The 27,272-nt window shown below is 42.7% G+C and overlaps 1 protein-coding gene and 1 long non-coding RNA gene across 5 annotated transcripts; one reads left to right on the forward strand and one right to left on the reverse strand.

Annotated features, from left to right (window-relative positions):
• Positions 1-56: 56 nt before the first annotated feature.
• On the reverse strand, positions 57-27,272 carry LOC111969900 (dysbindin). 4 transcript variants are annotated; one of them, XM_023996283.2, is made up of 5 exons: positions 26,935-27,272; positions 10,389-10,468; positions 3,558-3,710; positions 2,431-2,574; positions 57-2,256 (listed from the first exon to the last, which is right to left on the reverse strand). In XM_023996283.2, exons 2-5 carry the CDS (start codon positions 10,456-10,458, stop codon positions 2,006-2,008), a joined length of 618 nt encoding a protein of 205 aa, XP_023852051.1. In that variant the 5' UTR covers positions 10,459-10,468; positions 26,935-27,272; the 3' UTR covers positions 57-2,005. The 4 variants fall into 4 exon arrangements, with proteins under 4 accessions (XP_023852051.1, XP_023852049.1, XP_070301666.1 ...); XM_023996281.2 differs by having other exon boundaries at positions 1,258-2,256; positions 2,425-2,574; positions 26,935-27,270; XM_070445565.1 differs by lacking the exon at positions 10,389-10,468 and adding an exon at positions 23,029-23,103 and having other exon boundaries at positions 1,260-2,256; positions 2,425-2,574; positions 26,935-27,269.
• Positions 13,609-14,830, forward strand: LOC111969902 (uncharacterized). Its single transcript, XR_002878050.2, has 3 exons — positions 13,609-13,761; positions 14,075-14,186; positions 14,438-14,830. It is a non-coding gene; the product is annotated as an uncharacterized lncRNA (long non-coding RNA).

Raw genomic sequence — 27,272 nt, forward strand, 5'->3', positions numbered from 1 at the left:
TCATTAAAACTCACTTATCAACCACTCCACAAATTTCTTGTTAACAAACTATAGTTTTGGCAAGTCAGGTTAGGACATCTAGTGGCCCCAAACTTTTGTACGGTAGTGTATATGTCTGCATTTATTGAAAGCATTAATTGAACTCCACTCAATATACTCTGAACATTTCATGACTCATGGACCAAGAATATTGTCTGAAGTTACATAATTATATTTGTTTGTTAATGGGAAAATATGGGATTTTTTTTATTTCTTGAAAAGTTTATGTTTTGGAGATAATAGGTTTTCATCCAGGATTAATGTGTTTGGGGATGGATGTGTGCTCATGTCAGTTCAATAGAGTGGTGAAAGAAGTTGAACGGCATTCCTTCTTATGCATACATTTTTCAGATATAATCTGCCTAAGGTAATGTATGAGTGGTGAACAATAAAACTATCATGTCTCACATTCAATGAGTTTGTTTTGTATATGCACATTTGCATTGATGTTTTGGGTGAAAAAMAATACCTATTTTTTTTTTACAGCAGAGGTATTAAGTCTAACAGGTCCTGGTGGTAGGATGACCTGTGAACAGTGCAAGCAAGCCCAGTAGCAGGGTTCATAAATGACTTTGCCTGCCAAAATGTCTAGATCCACAGGGGAGCCACTGGAACAAACACTGGATGTGTGAACAGGTGATTAGAAGTCAGGTGATTGGGATCTGGAGAGTGAGCTGCGTTCAGGGGACATAGGTGTTTGAGACTGTGAGCTGGAAAGTGGGCTGGAAAGTGAGCTGCGTTCAGGGGATCTACGTGTTTGAGGGTGTGAGTTGGAAGCAGATGTTACAGTATTGTGTGAAAATGTTGTGCGAAAGTATTTTTACTGTATGTCATTATCACACACTATTTAGTTCAGTGCTTTGCACCCCATCACTGTGAYGTATTGTTTGATTTGTGACACATGTCTTTTGGAGCTCTGAGTTTCCCGTGATTTTACGCCTCCCGTGTCTCACTAATGACGCCTTTTGCCTATTCCCTACCTGTACTTTAGCCTATCAGATTTCCTGTTATCTACCTATTGCCTCATCTCCCAGACTAGCCTTTTCCTTGCCTGTACTGTTGCCTTTTTGGACCCCCTGTGTATGACCTTCTGCCTGCCCCTGGACCCAGCTACCTGCCTCCTCCTGTGGTACTTTGCAATAAACACCTGCAGCGCCCTGCGCTTGAAACCAGCTCTCTGTCTCCCCTCGTGTTCATTACAAATACCTCCACACACACACAAAAAAGGAACAAAAATAATTGTTTGCAGGGAAACAAATGTTATTTTTTATTCCTATTTATAGTTAAAATAAATAAACCTTAAGTCAGAGAATAAGAGGAGACTAAGAGAAAGATACAACAAATTAAAGCACCACTAAGCACTATGTACAATATGTCCTTATTTGTGGCAGGTGTTTTGGGTTGGTTGAACATTTTAGGGAATATGGGAACTAAGGGCCAGATTTACAAAGCATGGCAAAGTTGTGCACAGTTTATATGTTTCTCTCTAAAGAAAAAAAGTTAACCTGTCTTTATTTACATCTTACATAAAAAAATATTAATTCTCTACATCTTTATTTTATAAATTATTCAACCTTTATTTCAACCTGGTTAATACAGATGCTTACTTTTTACTAACACTCAGTTGTTCCGATCTGTAGTATAGTAAAGCATGCTTACACACAAAAATGTCCTTCCCAAAAGAGTACCACACACTGCCAGATCTTAATAGGATGCTAAATGAGGAAATAAAAAGAAATGTCCTGTCATCTACATTCCAGAAGTATAAATGGAGATAAGCAAGCTTGGAGAAGATTTGGCTTTATATGTACAGTTCAGGCAAAACAAAATGAAGAGTAAAGAAAAAGCTGTGGAAAGTGGCAGTTGTCTTGCCAGTCCACAGAAGTTTGTGTGTCCAGTTTAAGTGATACTTGTAAGCATCAGTAAGTCCAAACTGTTACTGAATATTGGAAGTGAAGGAAGGCGCCTAGGAAGAGAGGATAGACCGATCCTTCTTCTCATCTTTCCCTGGGGGTGATCCCATCAGCAAGACTGTGTCGACATGCACATCTTCATCATCTGATTGGACGACTTGGGTGTCCCGTCCGTCCTCATTGGTGTTCTGGCTGTTAGTGGAGGAGGTGGAGGACATGCGGAACTTCCCATCACAACCGTCAGTGTAGTGGAGAGAGCGTCCCTGGTTGATTACCTTATCGTTGTTGTTGTTTCCATGAACTACTGTAGGTGAAATGAAGGGGATATTAGACAAAAGATTTTCAGTGCTACGCTCAATATTGCAGTTAGTGTTGCCAGCTAGTATAGGGGAGGGTAAAAGCCTCGACTCTCTGCCAAATACTACACTATCAACATAGGATGGCCTCAGACTGGCGTCTCCCCTCCACTCACCTTTACCTGGCACAGGGGAGGCCAGCACCCCCTCATCCCCCCCAGAGCCGAGGAAGACATCCAGTGCTTCCTGGTCAGAGATGTCCATGAGGTCCATCTGCTCCAGCATGTCCACATTAACCTCCATGGACGAGACACTGCCAATGGGAGCTAACAACAACCCAAGAGACAACCGTGAGGTTGATTAGAGGCATATAATGTCAGCTTCACTTCTCATAGGAAATGTTTAGCAACATTTAGAAACTTTCACGTGTGCATATTGAACAAAAATATAAATGCAACATGCAACAATTTCAAAGATTTTACTGAATTACAGTTCATATAAGCAGATCAGTCAATTGAAATTGATAAGGCCCCAATCTATGGATTTCACATGGCTGGGCAGGGGTACAGGCCCAGCGAATCAGAATGAGTTTTTCCCCACAAAATGGCTTTTTTACAGACAGAAATACCACCCCCCTCCCCTCAGACGATCACGAAGGTGAAGAAGCCTGATGTGCAGGTCCTGAGCTGGCGTGGTTACATGCGGTTGTGAGGCTGGTTGGACGTACTGCCAAATTCTCTAAAACAACATTGGAGGCGGATTATGGTAGAGAAATATACATTAAATTATCTTGCATCAGCATGCGAATTGCACACTCCCTCAAAACTTGAGGCATCTGCGGCATTGTGTTGTGTAACAAAGATGCACATTTTAGAGTGGCCTTTTATTGTCCCCAGCACAAGGTGCACCTGTATAATTATCATGCTGTTTAATGAGCTTTTTTTAGGKAACACCTGTCAGGTAAGGATGGATTATCTTGGCTAAAGGAGAAATGCTCACTAACAGGGATGTTAACAATTTGTGCACAAAATGTGAGAGAAATAAGCTTTTTGTGAGTATGGAACATTTCTGGGATACTTATTTATTTTTGTTCAGTGTAATATGGCGAGTGGTAGAAAGTGAGTACTTGAATTGTGTGGACTTGGATATAGGGTTATGGATAGGGTTTGGGTTGAGCCATGGTTTGGACATTAATCTAGGGTTAGTGTTAGGGTTTAGCCAGGGTGTGGACATGAATCTAGTGTTAGAGTAATGGCTAAGGTAAGGGTTGTGCTTGGGTATGGACATGTGTGATGCTGACTGCACTCACGTCTCTTATAGTCATGAATCTGCAAGTGAGCAGAGGACAGGTAGACATCCACATCGTGCTGAAAGACCTCCTCAAAGAAGCGCTGTCGCTCTCTTAGTTTCATCTGCTGGGCTGCGTCCATTCCTGGGACCCTCTGAGCATGCTCGGTCTCCGCTGGCACAGAGAACAACAGAACATATCTGTCAGAAACTCTGGTCAAACAGGTCTGCAAGATCAACACTCCCCAAAGCTGCAACAAACAAAGTGATGGCCAGAAAGAGGTAACACTGAACCATAGGAACAAGAAATGACAGGAAAACTCAGCCTTTACTGTAATCTCAGGTTTTGGGGCTGTGAATTTTTGGCTTTTCATATCCTCTTGCAGACTTGTTTTCCTTGGTACCTCTCAGTAGCAGACACTTTTAGCATAATGTAGATAGAGCATGCATGTGCAACATTTCTTACTAATGCTTTACGGTGAAATATGATTGATCCTGTAAAACATATCATACATTCTCTCCTTTGTTTTATTCATGAAACAACAAGTTTTAGGAACTCAGTTGGGGTATCAACTTACTATTGAGAGTAAGAATAGTAGAATAACCCGGGTGCAATTTAGAAATGTGGTTTTGCATCAGCAGTTGTGCATTTTCTCATGTTATGTCAGTCACTGACAGTCAATCAATTAGCCATGTCAGCTAACAATTTTTAGATTGGTAAATTAGTCTAGCCAGCCATCTAAACTTGTAGTAATCATGGCCGAATCACGACCAAGAACACGAGAAGTAAGCAAGCTACAGAGCATTCGGAAAGTATTCAGACCACTTCCCTTTTTCCACATTTTGTTACGTTACACAGTCTTATTCCAACATGGATTAAATACAATGTTTTCCTCATCAATCTGGACACTATAACCCATKATGACAAAGCAAAAAACATAACTTTTTTTCAAATGTATTAAAAATAAAAAACATAAATACCTTAATTACAAAAGTATTCAGACCCTTTGCTATGAYAATCGAAATTGAACTCAGGTGCATCCTGTTTCCATTGATCATCCTTGAGATGTTTCTACAACTTGATTGGAGTCCACCTGTGGTAAATTAAATTGATTGGACATGATTTGGAAAGGCACACACCTGTCTATATAAGGTCCCACAGTTGACAGTGCATGTCAGAGCAAAAACCAAGGCTTGAGGTAGAAGGAATTGTCCGTAAAGCTCAGAGACAGGATTTTGTCGAGGCACAGATCTGGGGAAGGGTACCAAAGAATGTCTGTAAAATTGAAGGTCCCCAAGAACACAGTGGCCTCCATCATTCTTAAATGGAAGAAGTTTGGAACCAACAAGACACTTCCTAGAGCTGGCCACCCAATCAAACTGACCAACCGGGGGAGAAGAGCCTTGGTCGGGGAGGTGACCAAGAACCCGATGGTAACTCTGACAGAGCTCTAGAGTTCCTTTGTGGAGATGGGAGAACCTTTCAGAAGGACAACCATATCTGCAGCACTCCACCAATCAGGCCTTATGGTAGAGTGGCCAGACGGAAGCCACTCCTCAGTAAAAGGCACATGACAGCCCGCTTGGAGTTTGCTAAAAGGCCTCTAAAGACTCTCAGACCATGAGAAACAAGATTCTATGGTCTGATAAAACAAAGATTGAACTCTATGGCCTCAATGCCAAGCGTCACGTCTGGAGGAAACCTGGCACCATCCCTATGGTGAAGCATAGTGGTGGCAACATCATGCTGTGGGGATGTTTTTCAGCAGCAGGGACTGGGAGACTAGTCAGGATCAAGGGAAAGATGAACAGAGKAAAGTACAGAGAGATCCGTGATTAAAACCTGCTCCAGAGCGCTCAGGACCACCCAGGGGGCAGGCTTCTCCCCCATACCTGAACCTGGCTTCACCTTTAACCCCAACACTTGTCACAAGTAAGGAGAGAGAGAGAGGTTTACTGAAGGTTTAGGGTAGGGCTGTTATGGTGATGGTAATACGTGACCGTTTAGTCACGGTAACTAGGCTTCTCCAAAACAGCACTCTGATGGTGCATATGGTCATTAGTAGAGTACCAAACTTGTTAACTGCCAGTTGCTAATGTTCTGGAACTCAGCACGCTGTCTCTCTAATCACACTGACATCAATGCAAATGTAATTAAAAATCTAATCAAACACTTCATGAGTGCCCATGAGCTCATGTTGCGCAACATTTCTATAGGCGTGATAAAACATGGCCTCTTTTAAAAAGAGGATCCAATCAGCTTCTATAGGCTAGGCCTACTATATTTATTTCTCAACTTTCCAAATATTAAGCACATTGCTTCGCTTTACAACAGGAGTATAGCCTACCTGGCTGGCATGAACATAAACCACGGGGAAAAGCTCACCTATTCCGACAGGTGCATGATAATGGTCCATTCAAAATCATAACACATTTCACACATATATTATTTAGTATATGTAAAGACAAGATTACAATAGTCTGAGTGACAATATTATCACTTGTGAATGATGTATTATCACTTAATGACGCCCTGCATGTGCAGTAAGGTTCACCTTCCAACAAGACAATGACCCTAAGCACACAGCCAAGACAACGCAGAAGTGGCTTCGGGACAAGTCTCTGATTGTCCTTGAGTGGCCCAGCCAGAGCCTTGACTTGAACCCGATCGAACATCTCTGGAGAGACTTGAAAATAGCTGTGCAGCAACGCTCCCCATCCAACCTGACAGAGCTTGAGAGGATCTGCAGAGAAGAATGGGAGAAATTCCCCAAATACAGGTGTGCCAAGCTTGTAGCATCATACCCAAGAAGACTCAAGGCTGTAATAGTTGCTTATTAAGGTGCTTCAACAAAGTACTGAGTAAAGGGTCTGAATACTTATGTAAATGTGATGTTTCAGTTTTTGTTTTTAATAAATTAGCACAATTTCTAAAAACCTGTTTTTGCATGGTCTTTATGTGATTTTGTGTGTAGATTGATGAGGGAAAAACCAATTTAATCAATTTCAGAATGAGGCTGTAACCTAACAAAATGTGGGGAAAGTCAAGGGGTCTGAATTGTATATACGGGTCAGTTCGAATAGCTATTTACAATGTGCAGGGATACTGGAGTGATAGAGGTAGATAATGTATTGAATAAGGGTATATGATAAACAGAGTAGCAGCAGCATATATGATGATTGTATGTGAGTGGGTGTGTAGAGTCATTATATAATGTGTGTGCATGTTGTGTGTGAGAGCAAATAAAGCGAGTGTGTGTGTGTGTGTGTGGTGTGTGTGTGTGTGTGTGTGTGTGTGTGTGTGTGTGTGTGTGGTGTGTGTGTGTGTGTTGGAGTATCAGTGTGCTTGAGTGTGGTAGAGTCTTGTGAGTGTGCATAGAGAGTGCAAAAATAAAATACAACAGTCAACTCAGATAGCCCGTGTAGCCATTTTGTTAATCTATTTAGCAGTCTTGTGGCTTGGGGATAGAAGCAGTTCAGGAGCCTGTTGGTGTCAGACTTGATGCACTGGTAGAGCTTGCTGTGTGGAACCAGATGGAATACTCTATGGCTTGGGTTTCTGGAGTCTTGAACAAATTTCCCAGGCCTTCCTTTCACACTGTCTGATAGAGGTCCTGGATGGCACGGAGCTCGGCCCAAGTGATGTACTGGGCTGTCCTCACCATCATCTGTAGCACCATACYATCGAGGGCAGTGCTGTTGCCATACCAAACAGTGATGCAGCCAGTCAAGATGCTCTCATTGGTGCAGCTGTACTTTTTAAGGATTTGAGGGCCCATGCCAAACATTTTCAACCTCCTGAGGGGGAAGAGGTGGTGTCACGCCTTCTTCACGACTGTGCGGGAGTGTGTGGACCYTTTTAAGTTCTTAGTGATTTGGACACTGAGGAACCTGTAGCTCTCGGCTCGCTCCACTGCAGCCCAGTTGATGTGGATMGGGGCGTGCTCACCCCTCCGTTTCCTGTACTCCATGATCAGCTCCTTTGTTTTACTGACATTGAGGGAGAGGTTGTTGTCCTGGCACTAAGCATAAACCCCTTTGGAGTCCCCATGTTGAGGATCAGCGTTGCAGAGGTAATGTTGCCTACCCTCACCACCTGGGGTCGATCCGTCAGAAAGTCCAGGAACCAGTTGCAGAGGGAGGTGTTCAATCCCAGGGTCCTAAGCTTGGTGACGTGCTTGGAGGGGACAATGGTGTTGAATGCTAAGCTGTAGTCAATGAACAGCCTTCTCACATACAGTTGAAGTCGGAAGTTTACATCCACTTAGGTTGGAGTCATTAAAACACATTTTTCTACCGCTCCACAAATTTCTTGTTAACAAACTATAGTTTTGGCAAGTCGGAAGGACATCTACTTTGTGCATGACATAAGTCATTTTTCCAACAAATGTTTACAGACAGATTATTTCATTTATAATTCACTGTATCACAATTACAGTGAGAAAGAAGTGTACATACACTAAGTTGACTGTGCCTTTAAACAGCTTGGAAAATTCCAGAAAATTATGTCAGGGCTTTAGCAGCTTCTGATAGGCTAATTGACATAATTTGAGTCAATTGGAGGTGTACCTGTGGATGTATTTCAAGGCCTACCTTCAAACTCAGTGCSTCTTTGSTTGACATCATGGGAAAATCAAAACAAATCAGCCAAGACCTCAGAAAAWTTTTGTAGACCTCCACAAGTCTGGTTCATCCTTGGGAGCAATTTCCAAACGCCTGAAGGTACCATGTTCATCTGTACAAACAATAGTGCGCAAGTATAAACACCATGGGACCACGCAGACTTCATACCTCTCAGGAAGGAGACGCGTTCTGTCTCCTAGAGATGAACGTACTTTGGTGCAAGAAGTGCAAATCAATCCCAGAACAACAGCAAAGGAACTTGTGAAGATGCTGGAGGAAACAGGTACAAAAGTATCTATATCCAAAGTAAAACGAGTCCTATATCGACATCACCTGAAAGGCCGCTTAGCAAGGAAGAAGCCACTGCTCCAACACCGCCATAAAAAAACTGACTACGGTTTGCAACTGCACATGGGGACAAAGATCATACTTTTTGGAGAAATGTCCTCTGGTCTAATGAAACAAAAATAGAACTGTTTGGCCATAATGAGGAAAAAGGGGGAGGCTTGCAAGCCAAAGAACACCATCCCAACGATGAAGCACGGGGGTGTTGTGGGGGTGCTTTGCTGAAGGAGGGACTTGTGCACTTCACAAAATAGATGGCACCAATGGGAAGGAAAATGATGTGGATATATTGAAGCAACATCTCAAGACATCAGTCAGGAAGTTAAAGCTTGGTCACAAATGGGTCTTCCAAATGGACAATGACCCCAAGCATATTTCCAAGTTGTGGCAAAATGGCTTAAGGATAACAAAGTCAAGGTATTGGAGTGGCCATCACAAAGCCCTGACCTCAATCCTTCAGAAAATTTGTGGGCAGAACTGAAAAAGCGTGTGCGAGCAAGGAGCCCTACAAACCTGACTCAGTTACACCAGCTCTGTATGGAGGAATGGGCCAAAATTCACCCAACTTATTGTGGGAAGCTTGTAGAAGGCTACCCGAAACTTTTGACCCAAGTTAAACAATTTAAAGGCAATGCTACCAAATACTAATTGAGTGTATGTAAACTTCTGACCCACTGGGAATGTGATGACAGAAATAAAAGCTGAAATAAATCATTCTCTCTACTATTATTCTGACATTTTACATTCTTAAAATAAAGTGGTGATCCTAACTGACCATAAACAGGGAATTTTTACTAGGATTAAATGTCAGGAATTGTGAAAAACTGAATTGAAATGTATTTGGCTAAGGTGTATGTAAACTTCCGACTTCAATTGTAGGTATTCCTCTTATCTAGGTGGGTGAGGGCCAGTGTGGAGTGCAATTGAGATTGTATATGGATCTGTTGGGGTGGCAAATTGGAGTGGGTCTAGGGTGTCTGGTATGATGGAGTTGATGTGTACCATAGCCAGCCTTTCAGAGCACTTCATGATTACAGATGTGTGCTACAGGGCGCTAGTTATAGTGGCATGAAGCCTTAGAGTTCTCGGCAACAGGAATGATGGTGGTCAGTTTAAGACGTGGGGATTACAGACCCGGACAAATAGAGGTTCAAAATGACTATGAATATGTCTGCCAGCTGTTCTGCGCGTTCTCTGAGAACGCGGACCTGTATACCATCCAGCCTTGCTGTCTTGTGAGTGTTGACCTAATTAAAGACCTTACTGTCGGCCTCTGAGAGCGAGATCCCTCAGTCCTCTGGGTTGGTGGGGGCTTTCACGCATGGCATGGTTGTTATTGTTGAAGCGTGCATAAAATGCATTGATTTCGTCTGGTAGAGAGACATCGTTGGGCAGATCCACACTGTAGGCAGATCTCCACCGTCAATAGGGGGGCCACTAAAATGTTTTGCTGCGAGGTGTGGGGCCACCCAATCAAATCTTGCATAGGGCCCCCAAAATGCTAGAGCCGGCCCATTCTACATAAAGCTAATGCTTTTACTGTTGCAGACCCATAAATGTCCTGACCAGTGTGGACGGCTTGAGAAATCAAAACATACAATATTCACACAGTACCACAGTGTACTGTATTAATCACTCAACACCCACCAATTGCTTTGCAAATGTCAACTGTCAATTCCCTAAGTTAATCTTGTTTGGGATACAATGCAATCACATTTCCCACCTCATCAGCACCATTGTAATAAAGCAAAGTGCTGCTAGAGCCAGGGGAGGGGACAGCACACAAGTGTGATACGCAGGAGACAGGAAAGAGAAATGCAGGAACCCAGAATAACCTGAGGAATGCCAGTGTGTTCATGGCTCAGAGTAAATCAGGTTACATCACCTTTTATGGTGGGCTCCCTGAACACATCACGTATACAGACTGACCAAACATCTTCTTCCACTGTCAACATACAACTCAACCTGTAAACACAGTCACTCATGGATTAGCGATGGAATATGGACATCGTAAAGTGACATGTACACACATTTGAGCAGACAGCAGATTGATATACATTGGAGATTTCAACACAGCTCTGTAAAAGTGTTGCCCTCGCTCTCTCCTCTCACCACATCCATATATTGACCCCCTACTCTGAAAAAAAGTGTCCAGGGATTTAGGCATAATGAGAAGCTACAGGCAGGGAGTGCGCTAATTGGAGGGGGTTTTTAAATTGGGAATAATGTAAATATTATCTGGCTTGTGCTGCGAGCACTGATCACACACAGGCAGTGGTGCTATTAGCAACACAGTACTTAGGCTCCGAGCAGCTGAGGACAGAGAGGGATCAGGATAGAAACAATAACAAAGGAAAGAGGAACTAGGCCTTCGACCACAGGACTGCAAGCTCCAAATGGGTGTATGATTGTATTTTCACATCYTCTTCATAAAATGTTTTTTCTATCCTTGCTGAGTCATGGAATCACATGAAGCAGTGTTGCTTCTGTTTGTGTATGCCCATGCTTCTCAGTAAGCAAATGGTACAGTATAATGATAAATGACTTAAATGTAAATGTAAATGTAATAATACCAATGGTGTTCCTGGTTTTCCTTTGTATGCAGAATGATTCAAGGCCATCTGAAAAGGGCAACAGGCTCCCCCCAGTCCAGTCTGCTGTGTCAGCCCCAGCCTCCCTGTGGGTCCTGTGGAGTCCTCTGTCTAGTGATAGCAGGAGGCAGGCCTGTCACAGCAACTTACTGTCTCCTTCAGTCTGACAGCCCTGTCCTGGGGCTTCGGGTCAGCCGGGGAGGAGAGGGGAGACGCCTCACTCACCCCCTGGGCCTGTCTGTCTGTCTGTCTGTCTGTCTGTCTGTCTGCACCACTGGGCATCCGTGGGTAAACACTAAGACACTGAGCCGTGTGATGGAGAGCCTCTGACACCAGCCCAAGAAAACTCTCAGAGCTCCAGAGGCACAAAACCAAAACGACACAGCAATAATACAGAGCTGGTGAGATGTCTACTGCGTCCTGCCAAACATTAAATTAGTTATGTTCATAACATTGGTATTCTGTGTGCTCTATGGGTTACAAGTTAGCAGTCATGGAATTAGGCCACAACTGTGCTTCATCTTAGATTCTATTGCCCCTGATTCAGTTGCACTTTCTTTGAACCCACCCTCGTGAAGTCAACTTTACCCACAACATATCAGATCTCATTAGCTGTCACAACTGCTCTGTGTATGCACATGATGTAACTCGTTACATTGAGCAACATCATTTCATCTGTCACTTCTATTTCCTAACATAACTTGCAATGGTGTGCAGGCTAACAGCTATCTGACCAACTAAGCTAAACTGAGGCATGTAACAAGCCGATATAATTAGAGATATGTCTTTCACTCCTGAAGCAGTCTCTACTCTCCTCTCCTTTCTTGTCTTCTCTTCTCTTATCATCCCCTTTTCTCTCCCCTCGTGGTCATTGTTAACATCAAGTGATGAAAAATCATTACCCAGCCTTTAGAACTTTTTTCATTGTCATTTCCAACTCTGTATTTTCTAAAGGTCAAGTCTCCCAGAGCTGCTTTTTATGTAATCAACAGAGAGAGAGGATAGTGTCACTCTTTTTACTCCCCCGCAGAAAGCAAAGCATGSTGTGAGTGGTGGAGTTACGATTACGTCATGAAGTCGTACGACTGAGCCCACTGAAACACTCTCGCCATGCAGGCTGCTCTTCTTTCAGCCTCAATCTGGGAGATCATGTGAACTCATGGTGTGGGTCTACAGACATATACAATAGAAAACTCAATGGAAATCTAATACATCATCTGATTTCTCAAATTTCTCAATGCTAGGCTGAAAAATAAGCCTATTGTGATGTTTACTGCATCACTAGTGTGCACGGAACCCAAACGCATCATAATGTGATGTCATAAAGTTATTACCTGTAATGCATCATTGGTTTCTATGGAGACCTACAGATGTCGGATCTTAACTTGATCACTCTTTTGTCGCTCATTGGGATCAAGGGATCATTTTCTCTCTCACTTGCTCAAATGCTAGGCCTAGGTCCTATTACTGCAACATTCAAATGTACAAAAATGTATCTGAAATGCAGCCATACACATCGACAACCGTCATTTTATAAAGCTTAATAATACAAGATAGACATTGGTCTCCACGACATAAAAGGATCTAGTGGATCCTAAGGGTACGAATGGAGTTTAATTGGGTGGTCTAGCGGTTAAGGCCAGCATGCACATATAGGCCTACTGTATCAGTGTGGGTTTGATTCGGGCCCACGCCTTTCTGGCACAAATCAATCAATCAATCAATCAATTTTATTTTATATAGCCCTTCGTACATCAGCTAATATCTCGAAGTGCTGTACAGACACCCAGCCTAAAACCCCAAACAGCTAGTAATGCAGGTGTAGAAGCACCTGCATTACTGCATTACTATTAATAACTTGATGTAGTTACACATCTCAAATATGGACAGTCCAGGGTTATTGTACCCCCGAGCTTGACAAGAGATGCCCATACCAAGCACTTTTGGATAACACAAATAGGAAACAAAATAATAACAATCAGTCGGTTACACCAACATTAGTTCCCYTTCAGAAAAGCGTTGGGTAAATTGCAATCGTAGATTTGCCGTGATAAACAAGAAAATACTTTATTTCTACTGTACGGAATGCTTGTCAAARAGATAAAAAGCCCTTAGTCTGTTCAAAAAGGACAAATATGTTGAGATGACAATACCAACTAGAGGGCGAACATATCTTGAAAGACGTTGGTTGCAAGTAGGACACCGACATAGGCGGTGTTCGAGACGATCAAAACCATAATGTACCATGGGTAAATTGTGACTCACTGATTGATCTACAAATAATAATACTAATAATAATGTCTAGTTATTTGTGATGCAAGGTTCTTTGTAGATTAGTCAGTCGGCAGTTGCCTGCACTGTCGGCTGCAATGTCGAACAAGCCCATCATCTTTTAAGAAGCGACAATGAGGTGAACACTAATGGTTGCAACAGCTGTACGGGTGAATTTAGCACAATACCGTTTAACGAGACATCAGCTGGCAATAATAAGGGTGCTGCCTTTTGAGGCAGAATTTGTAGGCAGTACGTCAAAATTGGCATGTCCCAATCCTGTGTATCCTTTGACGGGGAGGCTATCCCATAACACCTTGCGGTGAATTAATGGTTGGCAGAAGTCCACCGCTTGGGAAAACATTTTCCAGAACAATAAGGAATAACTTTTGAAATGTAAGTATAACATTTATTTACCAAATTATGTTCAATAAATTGCTTTCATATAAATTTGGAATTTAAATGTTGAGTAACTGGTGTTTTGCCAAGCGAACTAACTAGCTAACACGTCGGACATGATAGCTAACTAGCAGGCAATCTCATCCTGCCTGTTGGCTGTTTTAGAGATGAACAACTAAACTAACTCATTGTAGCATCAGAAATGTGTCAATTGTGAAGACCCAGACAGTTTTTTAAATTATGAATTGGTGAACTTGCTATTCAGTTAAAGACTTGTAGCAAATTCGTTTTTCCCCCCAATTGTTTTCAGGGACTAAAGTGGACAACTGATCGCATTTCCCTCCATTGCATTGGCTTGGCAGGAAAAAACAGTCCTGCCCGATTCTTTTGGAGGCAAGACATTTTAACGGCTGATGAAAAACGTAGGAAATGCAGCCAGCGGCGTTCGGTTCAATCTAGGCTTGTTAGCCAGRTGACGAGTCTATTTTGCTAGCTAGCTGCAGGCAGTGTCTGTCTACCTAGATGTAAACAACTTAACCAAGACAAAAAATATACAGAACTGTTGACAAAACAATTGAATATTAATAAAGGTAGTTGTGCCTTCAGCAACTTGAATCAGCACTGAAATTTGAGTAGTGAGGTTCATTTCTTCTCCCTTGTCTGCTTGTTCCAGGTGGAAGGACATGACACCCTGCAGATGTAAAGAACGTGTGAACCTCCCAACCACCATGATAGTCACCAATGGATGTAGCTTACATTAGGATGAAGTAGCCTAGGCCTTCTAATCTAGTTTCCATCATATCACCTTTCAATATTWCTTACCAACGAATATAAAAGCATATCTTCAACATCGGTCTAATTTAATAATATACATGGGTGTGATAGTTGTATGAATTAATCCCAGTGCAAGCCTACTCATTATTTTAAAAAAAAGCATGATTAGCTCTAATGCAATATTAGCTTCACAGTGAAACACCACTATTCTGGCTATTAATCATTCTTAAACAGTCAGTAAAATAGATTATTTAGCCATCTCAAAAAAATTGTAGCCTGTATGATATCATGCATGCAAGCTTACCTGGCATGTCCACAACGATGCAGCAGCAGACCAAGCAATATGCTAGAGGACCCTATACTGTAGGATAATTATTCTGGTAGGTGTCAACATTCATTCATTAGGTACCGAGGAGATCGATATTGTTACTTGTTTACTTGTTATTCATGTCAGATATTTCCATTTTGGGATAGTTGTTCACTGAATTGCTCATCCTGCTACAGTGGCTACAAACAATGTGGATGGAGAAGGAAATGCATTGTCAATGGCCAAGGTGTACCCTTTCCATGCATACTAAATGTTTTTTTTGGGGGGGGGGGATTCTTATGACATTGCCAGCAGTAAGATTTGAGTTCAATATCCAAAAATACAAGGGCTGTCACTTTCTATTTTCTGACAACAAAAAACAGCTGTGCCCTAAACAACTCCTCAGGCTTTAACAGGGATCCAACATCTGTAACACATCATAATGGTTACATCCATATAAAAGCCCATTGCTTTCAAAGCTTCYCTCACATTGCTTTCAGAGAGCGTCTCAGGAGTGTTTGTCTATTGCATTTCGTTGTACAAAAACTCAAGACCGACACGATTGATAGCTGAATCCACTAAGATAGGTCAATCCCAGAGTGACCCGACTGCCCCTGAAGGGCAAACTGATCAGGAAAAAGATGGGGTAAAATGAAATAATAAGAAGAGCAGTTTATTCATGTCTTCCAGTCTACTGCTGACCTGCTGTGGGGTTGGCTCTGGCAAGAAGGAAAAAACAACCAGGATCAAACTCCTCTGAACATAGAAATCTAAATGACAACCACAGTAGACCAACATCGTCTGTTTCACATTGTAGGTCTATATTTTCCTCGTGAAGATGAAACAGAAAAAAGCCACCCAACCAGACCTCAAGACCCCAGAACCTGACGATTAAAAAATAATGAAAGATGCTAAGGATCAAGAATGCTGACCAAACTCCTACAAATCAACCAGATCTGCCTCATTCAGAGGAAGTGGGAAAAGAAAGATCCAGATCAAGCCTCTACAACCTACACACCAGACCTTGACTATGACACAGCCAATAACAAAGATCTATGGACTGAAAATCTGCCAGATCTCTGACACAGCACATCAAAGACTCCCATCAAGGAGATCAGGATTCTTCCAAACTGGTCTCCTTGTCCTGTGGTCACTGTCCTCACTTTTCTCACAGCCTTACGCCAAAGTAACCCAGATACTTCCAGAGTCAACTACAACTCCAACCTCCTCACAGTCATGGACTCACAACTGTCAATCTTGCTCCTCACCATCATTCCTGAGGAACAGCAAAGGTCCCCAGGAATCTCTATTGGGCTGGCAGCTGCTTGGTGTGCCATCTCCATCACCTACTCCTTCGGTCGACAAAAGAACCAAGACCACTGAGGAGAAACCATCTGGCAGCCCTGACAGTGGACATGAAGTGGAGAGAGTTTCTTCAGCGAGAAGTTCCATGACGCCTGACATCACAACCAGGGCTGAGACACCGGCGCTTAACAGCAATACAGACAACTGCATCTCTACGGCAACATCAACACATGATCAGACCCCAATCTCTGTTACGCCTAGTAATTTTAACCTTTGTAATTTATAAATAAATGCATATTATCATAACAATATAAGATAAGGGTAAGATAAAATAGGCACAACAATACAAACTAAATGTTAGCTCAAGCTCTTAACATTTGTCAAAAAAAAGAAACCTCAATGGATCAGGGTCTCTTTACAATGTCCCCCGTCAGGTATAGATGGCATTCAACAAGGTCACTGGAGAGGTCTGCATGCTCAGACCAGAGCTGTTCAGTGTAGGCATGGGGAAAGAGAGTGACTCCTTTTTCTCTTCTCACAGTCTTACACAACCAGATATGCCACTGTGTTCTCTCATAAGGGCACAGTGGGAYCCATGCTGACAAAGCAAGATGCCAGACAAAATTGAGGCCAGGCATCTGAGGAGGATGTCCAACATTAACTTTAATTCGTTTTGATTTCTGGAATATCAAAACATGCCATGGTGCATCTCAAAATTCTGGTGAAATGACCAATGTCTGAGGGCTCTTTTTTAAAATGTCTTAGATGTAAAGTCCCCTGTTTTGGGGACCTGCGTGGTTATGGTTCCAGTTCCAACTGACATTTCACTTATATATTGATATGTGGTCACCATAGATCAAAATGGCTTGCAATGAGCGGTAACCCTAATTTTCACAGGAGTATGTTTCTTCTGTCTGTGTGAAGTCCATCAACTCCTGGCTGAACCCTACATCGCAGCATATCCTTACATTGTAATATGGTTTCGCCACTGTAGCACATTCAGAGATCGATTTATAGCCAGTAATCTAAAAATTATTTATGGATTTTAAACAAAAAACACTTTCTGTTTGTCTTAGACMAACATGATTAATATGAGATGAAAGGCAAGTTCCTAACAAGTTCAGGAAGCCAAGTTCTGTGAGACGTTCACAGCGATGGGGGCAGATGTTTTGATCAAGAAACCTTTAGAAAATATGCACATTTTCTCTGAAACTAAATATACGAGGTGTAATCTACTAGTTAGTCATTTTATAAATTGATTATACTATATTTAGAAGTAATTTTAAGCCTTATTCATAAACTCAGCAAAAAAAGAAACGTCCTCTCACTGTCAACTGCGTTTATTTTCAGCAAACTTAACATGTGTAAATATTTGTATGAACATAACAAGATTCAACAACTGAGACATGAACTGAAAAAGTTCCACAGACATGTGACTAACAGAAATGGAATAATGTGTCCCTGAACAAAGGGGAGGGGTCAAAATAAAAAATAACAGTCAGTATCTGGTGTGGCCACCAGCTGCATTAAGTACTGCAGTGCATCTCCTCCTCATGGACTGCACCAGATTTGCCAGTTCTTGCTGTAAGATGTTGCCCCACTCTTCCACCAAGGCACCTGCAAGTTCCGAGACATTTCTGGGGGGAATGGACCAAGCCCTCACCCTCAGATCCAACAGGTCCCAGACGTGCTCAATGGGATTGAGATCTGGGCTCTTCGCTGGCCATGGCAGAACACTGACATTCCTGTCTTGCAGGAAATCACGCACAGAATGAGCAGCATGGCTGGTGGCATTGTCATGCTGGAGGGTCATGTCAGGATGAGCCTGCAGGAAGGGTACCACATGAGGGAGGAGGATGTCTTCCATGTAACGCACAGTGTTGAGATTGCTTGCAATGACAACAAGCTCAGTCCGATGATGCTGTGACAGACCATGACGGACCCTCCACCTCCAAATCGGTCCCATTCCAGAGTACAGGCCTCGGTGTAACACTCATTCCTTCGACGATAAACGCGAATTCGACCATCACCCCTGGCGATACAAAACCGCGAATCGTCAGTGAAGAGCACTTTTTGCCAGTCCTGTCTGGTCCAGCGACGGTGGGTTTGTGCCCATAGGCGACGTTGTTGCCGGTGATGTCTGGTGAGGACCTGTCTTACAACAGGCCTACAAGCCCTCAGTCCAGCCTCTCTAAGCCTATTGCGGACAGTCTGAGCACTGATGTGTGTTCCTGGTGTAACTCGGGCAGTTGTTGTTGCCATCCTGGACCTGTCCCGCAGGTGTGATGTTCGGATGTACCGATCCTGTGCAGGTGTTGTTACACGTGGTCTGCCAGTGCGAGGACGATCAGCTGTCCATCCTGTCTCCCTGTAGCGCTGTCTTAGGCGTCTCACAGTTCGGACATTGCAATTTATTGCCCTGACCACATCTGCAGTCCTCATGCCTCCTTGCAGCATGCCTAAGGCACGTTCACACAGATGAGCAGGCACCATGGTTATCTTTCTTTTGCTGTTTTTCAGAGACAGTAGAAAGGCCTCTTWAGTGTCCTAATTTTTCATAACTGTGACCTTAATTGCCTACCGTCTGTAAGCTGTTAGTGTCTTAACGACGTTCCACAGGTGCATGTTCATTAATTGCTTATGGTTCATTGAACAAGCATGGGAAACAGTGTTTAAACCCTTTACAATGAAGATCTGTTCAATTATTTGGATTTTTTACGAATTARCTTTGAAAGACAGGGTCCTGAAAAGGGACATTTCTTTTTTTGCTGAGTTTAGTTTGTTGAATAGGAAATACATAATATAAAATTTTATATTCTCATATTTGTATTATATTTGTACTGTGTACAAAAGTGACTACACCTCAGCCATTTATAAATATTTTTACCAGAATGTGAAATTTTAACAGAATTACTGGTTATTGTTTATGGCCCTCTCATGATAAATAATTACTTTTGGGGATTAAATAGATAACATTTTTGATTACATATATTTAAATTTAAGAGGTTTAAAAAGGTCCAATGCAACTATTTTTAATCACAATATCAAATAATTTCTGGGTAACAATTAAGTACCTTACTGCAAGAACTTTGCTAGGACTGTCTGGGAGTAGTCTGAGTGGGGAAGAGAACTGAAAATATGCTGTTATTGGCAGAGGTTTGGAGAAAAAAAATTATTGGTCTATTAGCTCATTTACACCCTGGTGATGTCAAACTCCATCCCACCAAAACAGGCTGAAATTTCTTTTCAAACAGCTTTTACACTGAAAGTCCGTTATCATAATTTTCAAAATGTCTGAGTATTATTCCTACCTCATAGCGTGGAAGATWWWTWTTTTTTTAAATGAAAATCAAATTTTTGACTGCACAGGCCTTTAAAAAACCTAATGCAATGGCAATGGTAAATCTTAGCGATGGCAATAGCGCTATAGGTCTGGGTGTGTCAAAAATATTTTGGGTAATTTCACAATGGGAATTATGGGCGCAAATAGCTGATAGCCCAAAAGGGCTGGGTTTTGATGAGTAAATAAGTTGTAGGTGTGTTGAAGCGTGGCCCTTCACTGGTCAATAAGAACATGCTCCATGGCTAAATATGTGCTTGCTTGAAGTTGTGTATCTARAGTCTTTTGTTATCAGTTCCAATTTGAATGTTTCTCTGTTCTACACWGAGTGTACAAAAMATTTGGAACACCTTCTTAATATTGAGTTGCACTCCCCTTTGCCCTCAGAACAGCCTAAATTTGTTGGGGCAGGAACTCTACAAGTTGTTGAAAGTGTGCCACAGGGATGCTGGCCCATGTTGACTCCAATGCTTCCCACAGTTGTGTCAAGTTGGCTGGATTGCCTTTTGGGTGGTGGACCATTCTTTATACACACAGGAAACTGTTTAGTGTGAAAAACCCAGCAGAGTTGCAGTTCTTGCCACACTCAAAGCAGTGCACTTGGCACTTACTACCATTCTCTTTCAAAGGCACTTACATCTGTGTCTTGCCCATTCACCCTCTGAATGGTACACATACACAATCCATGTCTCAATTGTCTTAAGTCTTAAAAATCTTTCTTTAACCTGTCTTCTCCCCTTCATCTACGCTGATTGAAGTGGATTTAACAGGTGACATCAATAAAGGACCATAGCCTTCATAGCTTATGTCATGGAAAGAGCAGTTGTTCCTAATGTTTTGTACACTCAGTGGAAATAGCCAACAGAAACAAAATAACAAAATGTAGGCCTATCCCATGTTTGCTAAATATGTTGAACATGTTTGCAGTCCACATTGTTGTAAGTAATTGCAATAAGAAAAATAATATTTTTAAAACYCAGCATTAGCACTGATACAGGCCTACTGTACTCTAAATTGTAATTATGTCTGACACGGAACCCAAACCGGCTGCGTGCGTGTACCATCGTGCGCCATCGTGCATAAATTTATTTTGTCCCCCCACATCAAACGCGATCACGACACGCAGGTTAAAATATCAAAACAAACTCTGAACCAATTATATTAATTTGGGGACAGGTCAAAAAGCATTACAACATTTATGGCAATTAGCTGGCTAGCTTGCACTTGCTAGCTAATTTGTCCTGTTTAGCTAGCTTGCTGTTGCTAGCTAATTTGTCCTGGGATATAAACATTGAGTTGTTATTTTACCTGAAATGCACAACGTCCTCTACTCCACCAATTAATCCACACATAAAACGGTCAACCGAATCGTTTATAGTCATCTTTCCTCCTTCCAGGCTTTTTCTTCTCTTGACTTTATATTGCGATTGGCAACTTTCACAAATTACGTGCATTACTGCCACCGACCTATCGTCTTTCAGTCACCCACGTGGGTATAACCAATGAGGAGATGGCACGTGGTACCTGCTTCTATAAACCAATGAGGAGATGGGAGAGGCAGGACTTGCAGAGCGATCTGCGTCAGAAATAGAACTGACTTCTATTTTAGCACTTGGCAACGCAGACGCTCGTTGGTGCACGCGAGCAGTGTAGTCAGCCTGTGAGCCATGGACATGCTAAGCGTTGACAATAAGCACGATTAAATTCACTTATGACAAGACCTAAAAAGATGATGAATAATTATAATAAAATGAAACTTCTTTTAATTAAGCTATGTCTAAATACAGTGACAGGCATCGTAATTGCTCCCCATGGGCATATGATATTGAGACAACGTAGGCTATAGAGGGTTTAATGAATATCTAAAAGCTGGAAAATAGTCAATATAAAGAGAAAAGGGGAATGTCACTCACCGTTCTACTGCTTCCAACTGTTTCTGTCTCATATCGTGGAGACTGCATTCACGGTAAATGCTGCATATGTCAGCTCATTCGTAAATTACCATTCATTTCAATCGCTTCAGCTATGCAAATTGAATATGACCCGCCACGCTAGTGTAGTAGATCTACAACCTGGTTGACATTGATGCATTGATGTATTTTTCTTAGAGGCCTGGGACCTGGCTTATACATGAGCTAAAGGGAGAGTAGTTAAATATGCTTTTCTATCTATTCCATTTTGTTACCATTTAGTCACCTTAATCAATAAGGTCTGGGAAACTCACAACTGACCTTTTTAACCTCTGATCAGTTTCCTAGGTCACACAATGATGTGATCACAAATGTCTTGGATTGATGAGATCACTTTTCCGGTCAGTCATTCTCCACCCCCCCCCCCCCCAGTTCACACCACAAGCGATCCAGTGTGACAGCAATCACAGAGTGGCTATTCAGGAGGGAGGAAGAGGAGGGTGGGCAATGAGAGAGGACTGGGACAAAAAGGATGAAGGCAGATTGTCAGACTTTCTTACAGAAATGTTTTTTCACAGTTTTTACTCACTCCCTCCCTCTCAGTGAATGCAGTGGGAGTTGTGGGAAGGACAGAGCATAGGATTAGGGCTCAGTACCAGCTGGATGTGTGAAATGGGTCGGATTCAGAAAGAGCCGGACATGTCAGCGTGCCAACTCTACCTTCCCACACAAAGACAAACACAGATCTGACAGTAAAAACAGAAAGAGACCTTTCAGAAATACAAAATCAGGGATGTGAGGGAGTGGGCCTGGGCCTGATTCTGAAGACCTGATGCGAGTGAGAGAAAGTTATTTTACTCCATGGGCATTTAGACAACGCACTGTCCCTCCCTGTATTCATCCTCACATTAGACCTTAGTGCTAGCCAGATACTGAGATACTGAGAGGGTGATGACCGGAAGAGCCTCAGAACAACAAACAGTGTTTGGGAACAAAACATGGATGATTAGCTTTCCAGATGATCCAGATGCTTTTGGGTTTTAGATCTTTCACTCGGGCTGCTGGTTTGTGGCCCTGCTAGAGCAGCTCTGAAACTAAAACCCTTATGGGAATGGCCACTTCCTTCTGTGCAAACTGATTATAGACTAGTTTGCCAGACTCTCATTTTGAGGGAATTCTCTGCCATACAGCAAATTAAACCAGTGTTAAACCAAAACCACAGGCATCATTCTCATATCTCCCAGCATGCTCTATTGCAGGTAGATTTTTGACATTGTTTCAATAACCATATTTTTGATTAATTAATGTTATGCTACTTATGTATAACATACATTTTGCTAAACTAATCCAATCTGTTACTTGGATTTATTGCACCCATTACTGAAATGGTTGTTKCAGTTTTCATGCTTTAGGTAGTCTCATATCTTAGTCTTTCCAACCCGGCAGTCATTCTAAATTTGGAAAGAAAATTCAAAATGTTGGAATTACACATCACTTTGCAAGTCTCTCACCCTCTCTCTTTCTCTCTCCCTCTTGCCCTCCCTCCCTTCACCAGGCAGTGACTCCTGACCAGATGCATCAGGACCAACAAGACGTGATGTAATGCTGTTTGGGGAGATGAGACTGACCTTTTAATGTTGCTGAGGGTGTGGGAGGGCGACAGGAAACATTTTATTTTAACATGGACCATCTCATCACTTGTTCTGGAGTTTGAGAGGAGTGAAGTCAGGAGGGAAAGTGGACAAAACAGAGAGGAGTGAGAAAGGTCAGCTAAAGAGTAAATGTTTCAATAGAAGTACAAAGAAGGTGGGAGAAAGAAGGAATGTAATTTTTACATTTTTAAATGTAACCTTTATTTTACCAGGTAAGTTGACTGAGAACTGGGGAGGATTAGGTGGCCATGATGGTATGAGGGCCAGATTGGGATTTTAGCCAGGATACCAGGGTTAACACTCTTACAATAAGTGCCATGGAATCTTTAGTGACCACAGAGAGTCAGGACACCCGTTTAACATCCCATCCGAAAGACGGCACTCTACAGAGGGTAATGTCCCCAATCACTGCCCTGGGGCATTGAGATATTTTTTMGGGGACCAGAGGAAAGAGTGCCTCCTACTAGTAATCCAACACCACTTCCAGCAGCTTCTGATCTCCCATCCAGGGACCGACCAGGACCAACCCTGCTTAGCTTCAGAGGAAAGCCAGCAGTAGAATTTAAAAGAGAAGCAAAAGGATTTGGTGTGGAATAGACAGGGAGAGCCGAGAGAAAATATATGACAACTCTGATTGGGGCTCATTAGCTGAGGATGTCTTGCTGTTTTGACAGGATGTATTTTCTGCTGCTCTCATCATGACATTCCACTCTCAGCAGTCTAGTAGCTGGCTAAAGCTGGCACTATGGAGATCACCAGCTGGCCATGACTGCCTGTAACTGGAAATTCACTGGATAAACTGCTGCGAATCAGGGGGCAACATTTAAACAGCTTCAGAAAAACAAGCTTTACCATCAGATTATATGAAGCCCTGTGCAATTACTTAGTTCATTGAAGAGGTTTGGTAGGTGGTAAACTGACCACAGTGGCAGGCAGCAGCCTCCCTTTCATAAAACAAGATGCCTCGTCGTTTTTTCTTTACGCTGCTTATTTTGGGTATTTTTTTTGTATCTTCCTGCTCTCTCTCCGGAATCTCCCATTTGGGCTTGGTTCCAATTGCAAAGAGAGTGAATTATTGATGGTGAGAGTTGAGCAGTGTGTGTGTTTGTTTGGATCGTGTGTGTGGGGGAAGCTTTTTGCAATGGGTTGAATCACAGCCTGGCACCACCACATACCCCACTCTGTAAACACCACAATGACATTATGAATCCCCTCCTTCCCCCAGCACAAACATACACACCCCAGACAATAGGGCCGTTTATGGGTCAGTCAGCCTCAGCCACATAGTGCCCTCTATGTGGTCCATGAGCAGACTACTGGTCCACAATGGACCCAAGCAGCTGACATCTGAGAAATGTCTCCATTGGACTACACTCACTCACCATGAATGTGCAGGTTTTGCCAGGAGTGTTGTGAGGGAGTGGATGTATGTGTCGGTCAACTGAACTCCCTCCATCGTGAGTTGAAGACTCCTAGTCATAATCACATGATAACTCATTACCAGCCCTTTAGCAACAAATAAACTATCCCATTGTTCATCTTCCCTGGTGTTCCTGGAACCTATTTGTTGTGGATCCTCTTTTTGTGAGGAATAGTTTACATTGCTATTTTCATATCAGTGGGCAGTGTCACTGAAATGTTTGGCTAAATGCAATAGAATAGTTCTGGCCTTGCACTGATCTATTCTGTTGTTGTTAGTATTTCTCAAATCTTGTGCTGTCATGAGCCTGCCCAGCTAGCACATAACGTTCTGAGAACCACATGTTTCTTATAACTTGTTGAGAGCTCCAATTAACACTGGAGTGATAGATGTGCAGATGAGGATGTGCAAGTAGAAATACTGGGGTGCAAAAGKGCAGATAAACAAAAACAAATATGGGATGAGGTAGGTAGTTGGTTGGATGGGCTATTTACAGATGGGCTGTGTACAGGTGCAGCGATCGGTAAGCTGCTCTGACAGCTGATGCTTAAAGTTAGTGAGGGAGATATAAGTCTCCAACCAGTGATTTTTGCAATTCGTTCCAGTCATTGGCAGCAGAGAACGGGAAGGAAAGGCGGCCAAAGTAGGTGTTGGCTTTGGGGATGACCACTGAAATATACCTGCTGGAGCGTGGGCTACAGGTGGGTGTTGCTATGGTGACCAGTGAGCTGAGATAAGGCGGAGCTTTACCTAGCAAAGACTTATAGATGACCTGGAGCCAGTGGGTTTGGCGACGAGAGCATACAGGTCGCAGTGGTGGGTAGTATATGGGGCTTTGGTGACAAAACGGATTGCACTGTGATAGACTGCATCAAATTTGCTGAGTAGAGTGTTGGAGGCTATTTTGTAAATGACATCGCCAAAGTCAAGGATTGGTAGGATAGTCAGTTTYACGGATGATGGAAGATTTGTTCAAAACTAATTAGGAGGACTTGGTCTTTGATCTGAGGGCTGCATAGATGAAAGGATCTGAGTGGAAATACACATGTGCACGTACATTAATACATATAGATACACCCCCCCTCATAGCAATCAAGTTGTTCTCTCGCCTAACCTCGTCCCCAGGCTAATTGCTACRGAATAGCATTAGAAAGATAAATATCTGGTTGATCAAGTTGTTGGTCAGGTATGCTTGGYGAAAAACTACAGTATCTACACTGCAGCTGTAGCAGTCAAAGTTAAATGAGTACAGGTGAACTAAAAACACAGACTTGTGTTGTGACTATCTCTCCATCCTACAGTGGGCTGTGTCACTATGAGGACAATACCAGGCTGTGTCTGCCTCGGTGGGAGGCTGGCTCCGTTTTAAAGGAGCACTCTGGCAGCAACCATCCTGTCTGTGACCATTCAATACCAACTGCGCACTCACTTCATAATTCTCAGCCCGTCACCTAACTTTTCAACAGTGTGACAACAGCTGTTCAGTCCTCCAAGCCACCACAAACCTCCAAACATAACATTCCCACACAATTCAGTCCATACAGGCAGGACACTGGGCACCGGGACTGATCAACGCAACAGATGGAAGATGTCTTCTCTCACAGTCATGTTCTGATCCAATTTAGCCCCAGACACCACTGACTGACTGACAAATTAAATGARCCCTATCTGGGTTTCTCTGTGAGAGCACCGTCTATAGGACAGTCTGTAGCCCTATGTCACTGCAGTCAATCTGTTCCCATGAAAGATAGACACACAATCTCATTAGGAGTTAAAGATTTATGTCAGTGAAACCAATGGATGCCTTTGTGGCCCCAAACCAAAATGAGAATATATCCCTTTAAGAACCCTCAGTGGCTTGAGCAGAGTCCCACTGATTACAGCGGGACAGTATATATGGTGACGATTCAACATTCTTGTCTTTATTTGGTCAGGAAAGCATGTATAGTATGTCAGCCTTAGTAATATCACAAACTGCAGGTCCTTACCACATCGGCTGAACATTCAAAACAGCCAACACCGACACTGACACACCAACACATTCTTTGCATTAAATGCTCAAACATCACCACCACCAACAACACCAACATCAACAACAACAACATCAACCACAACAACAGCAATCCGTATTTCACCCATAATTACTTCAACAGGTTCTGTTGATTGTGGCTTGATTTATGTTTCTCTTCCCTAAATATTGAATGTGTTTGTCTGTCTGTAAAAGCTAAAGCAGATAACCAAATATGGACAGGAATTTTTTCTATGTATCTTTCTGCTCAGCAATAGGGGGATTACAGTAAATGAACCTATGTAGAAGGTTAATAAAAACAGTACAGTACAGAATAAATGACAAAAATGATCTGTAATAACCTATGGCGTATTCACACAGTGACACAGTCTTTCCAACTCCTACACATTCAAGCAGTTGTTGAGAGAGCTAAAGAAGCTGTAAAGTTACTCACAGGGTAGACGCTTGTTGTGGAGGTTTGCCCCAGATGAGCTCATGGTGCTGGCAGCTTCGGACAGAGAGCTGCAGAATCAGATTAGATGTGCTGTTGAGGAGGACTGGAGGGTCAGGTCACACAGTCAGGCACAGAGATGAGGTGGGGAACAATCAGCCCTGCAGAGCTTTAGCAGGACAGCTCATCGCCCTCCTCCTCTCCTGGGACAGAGAGACAGAGTCAAAGCACTCCCAAGAAAGTCACTGGCTCTCTCAAGCACACGCTCTCTCTTCTACAGGACCCTTCTCCCTTAGTGTACTCACTCAGTCAACTAAAGTATTTGGATGAGGACAGCAGGT

Source organism: Salvelinus sp. IW2-2015, linkage group LG11, assembly GCF_002910315.2.
Source record: "Salvelinus sp. IW2-2015 linkage group LG11, ASM291031v2, whole genome shotgun sequence".
Lineage (NCBI taxonomy): Eukaryota > Metazoa > Chordata > Actinopteri > Salmoniformes > Salmonidae > Salvelinus > Salvelinus sp. IW2-2015.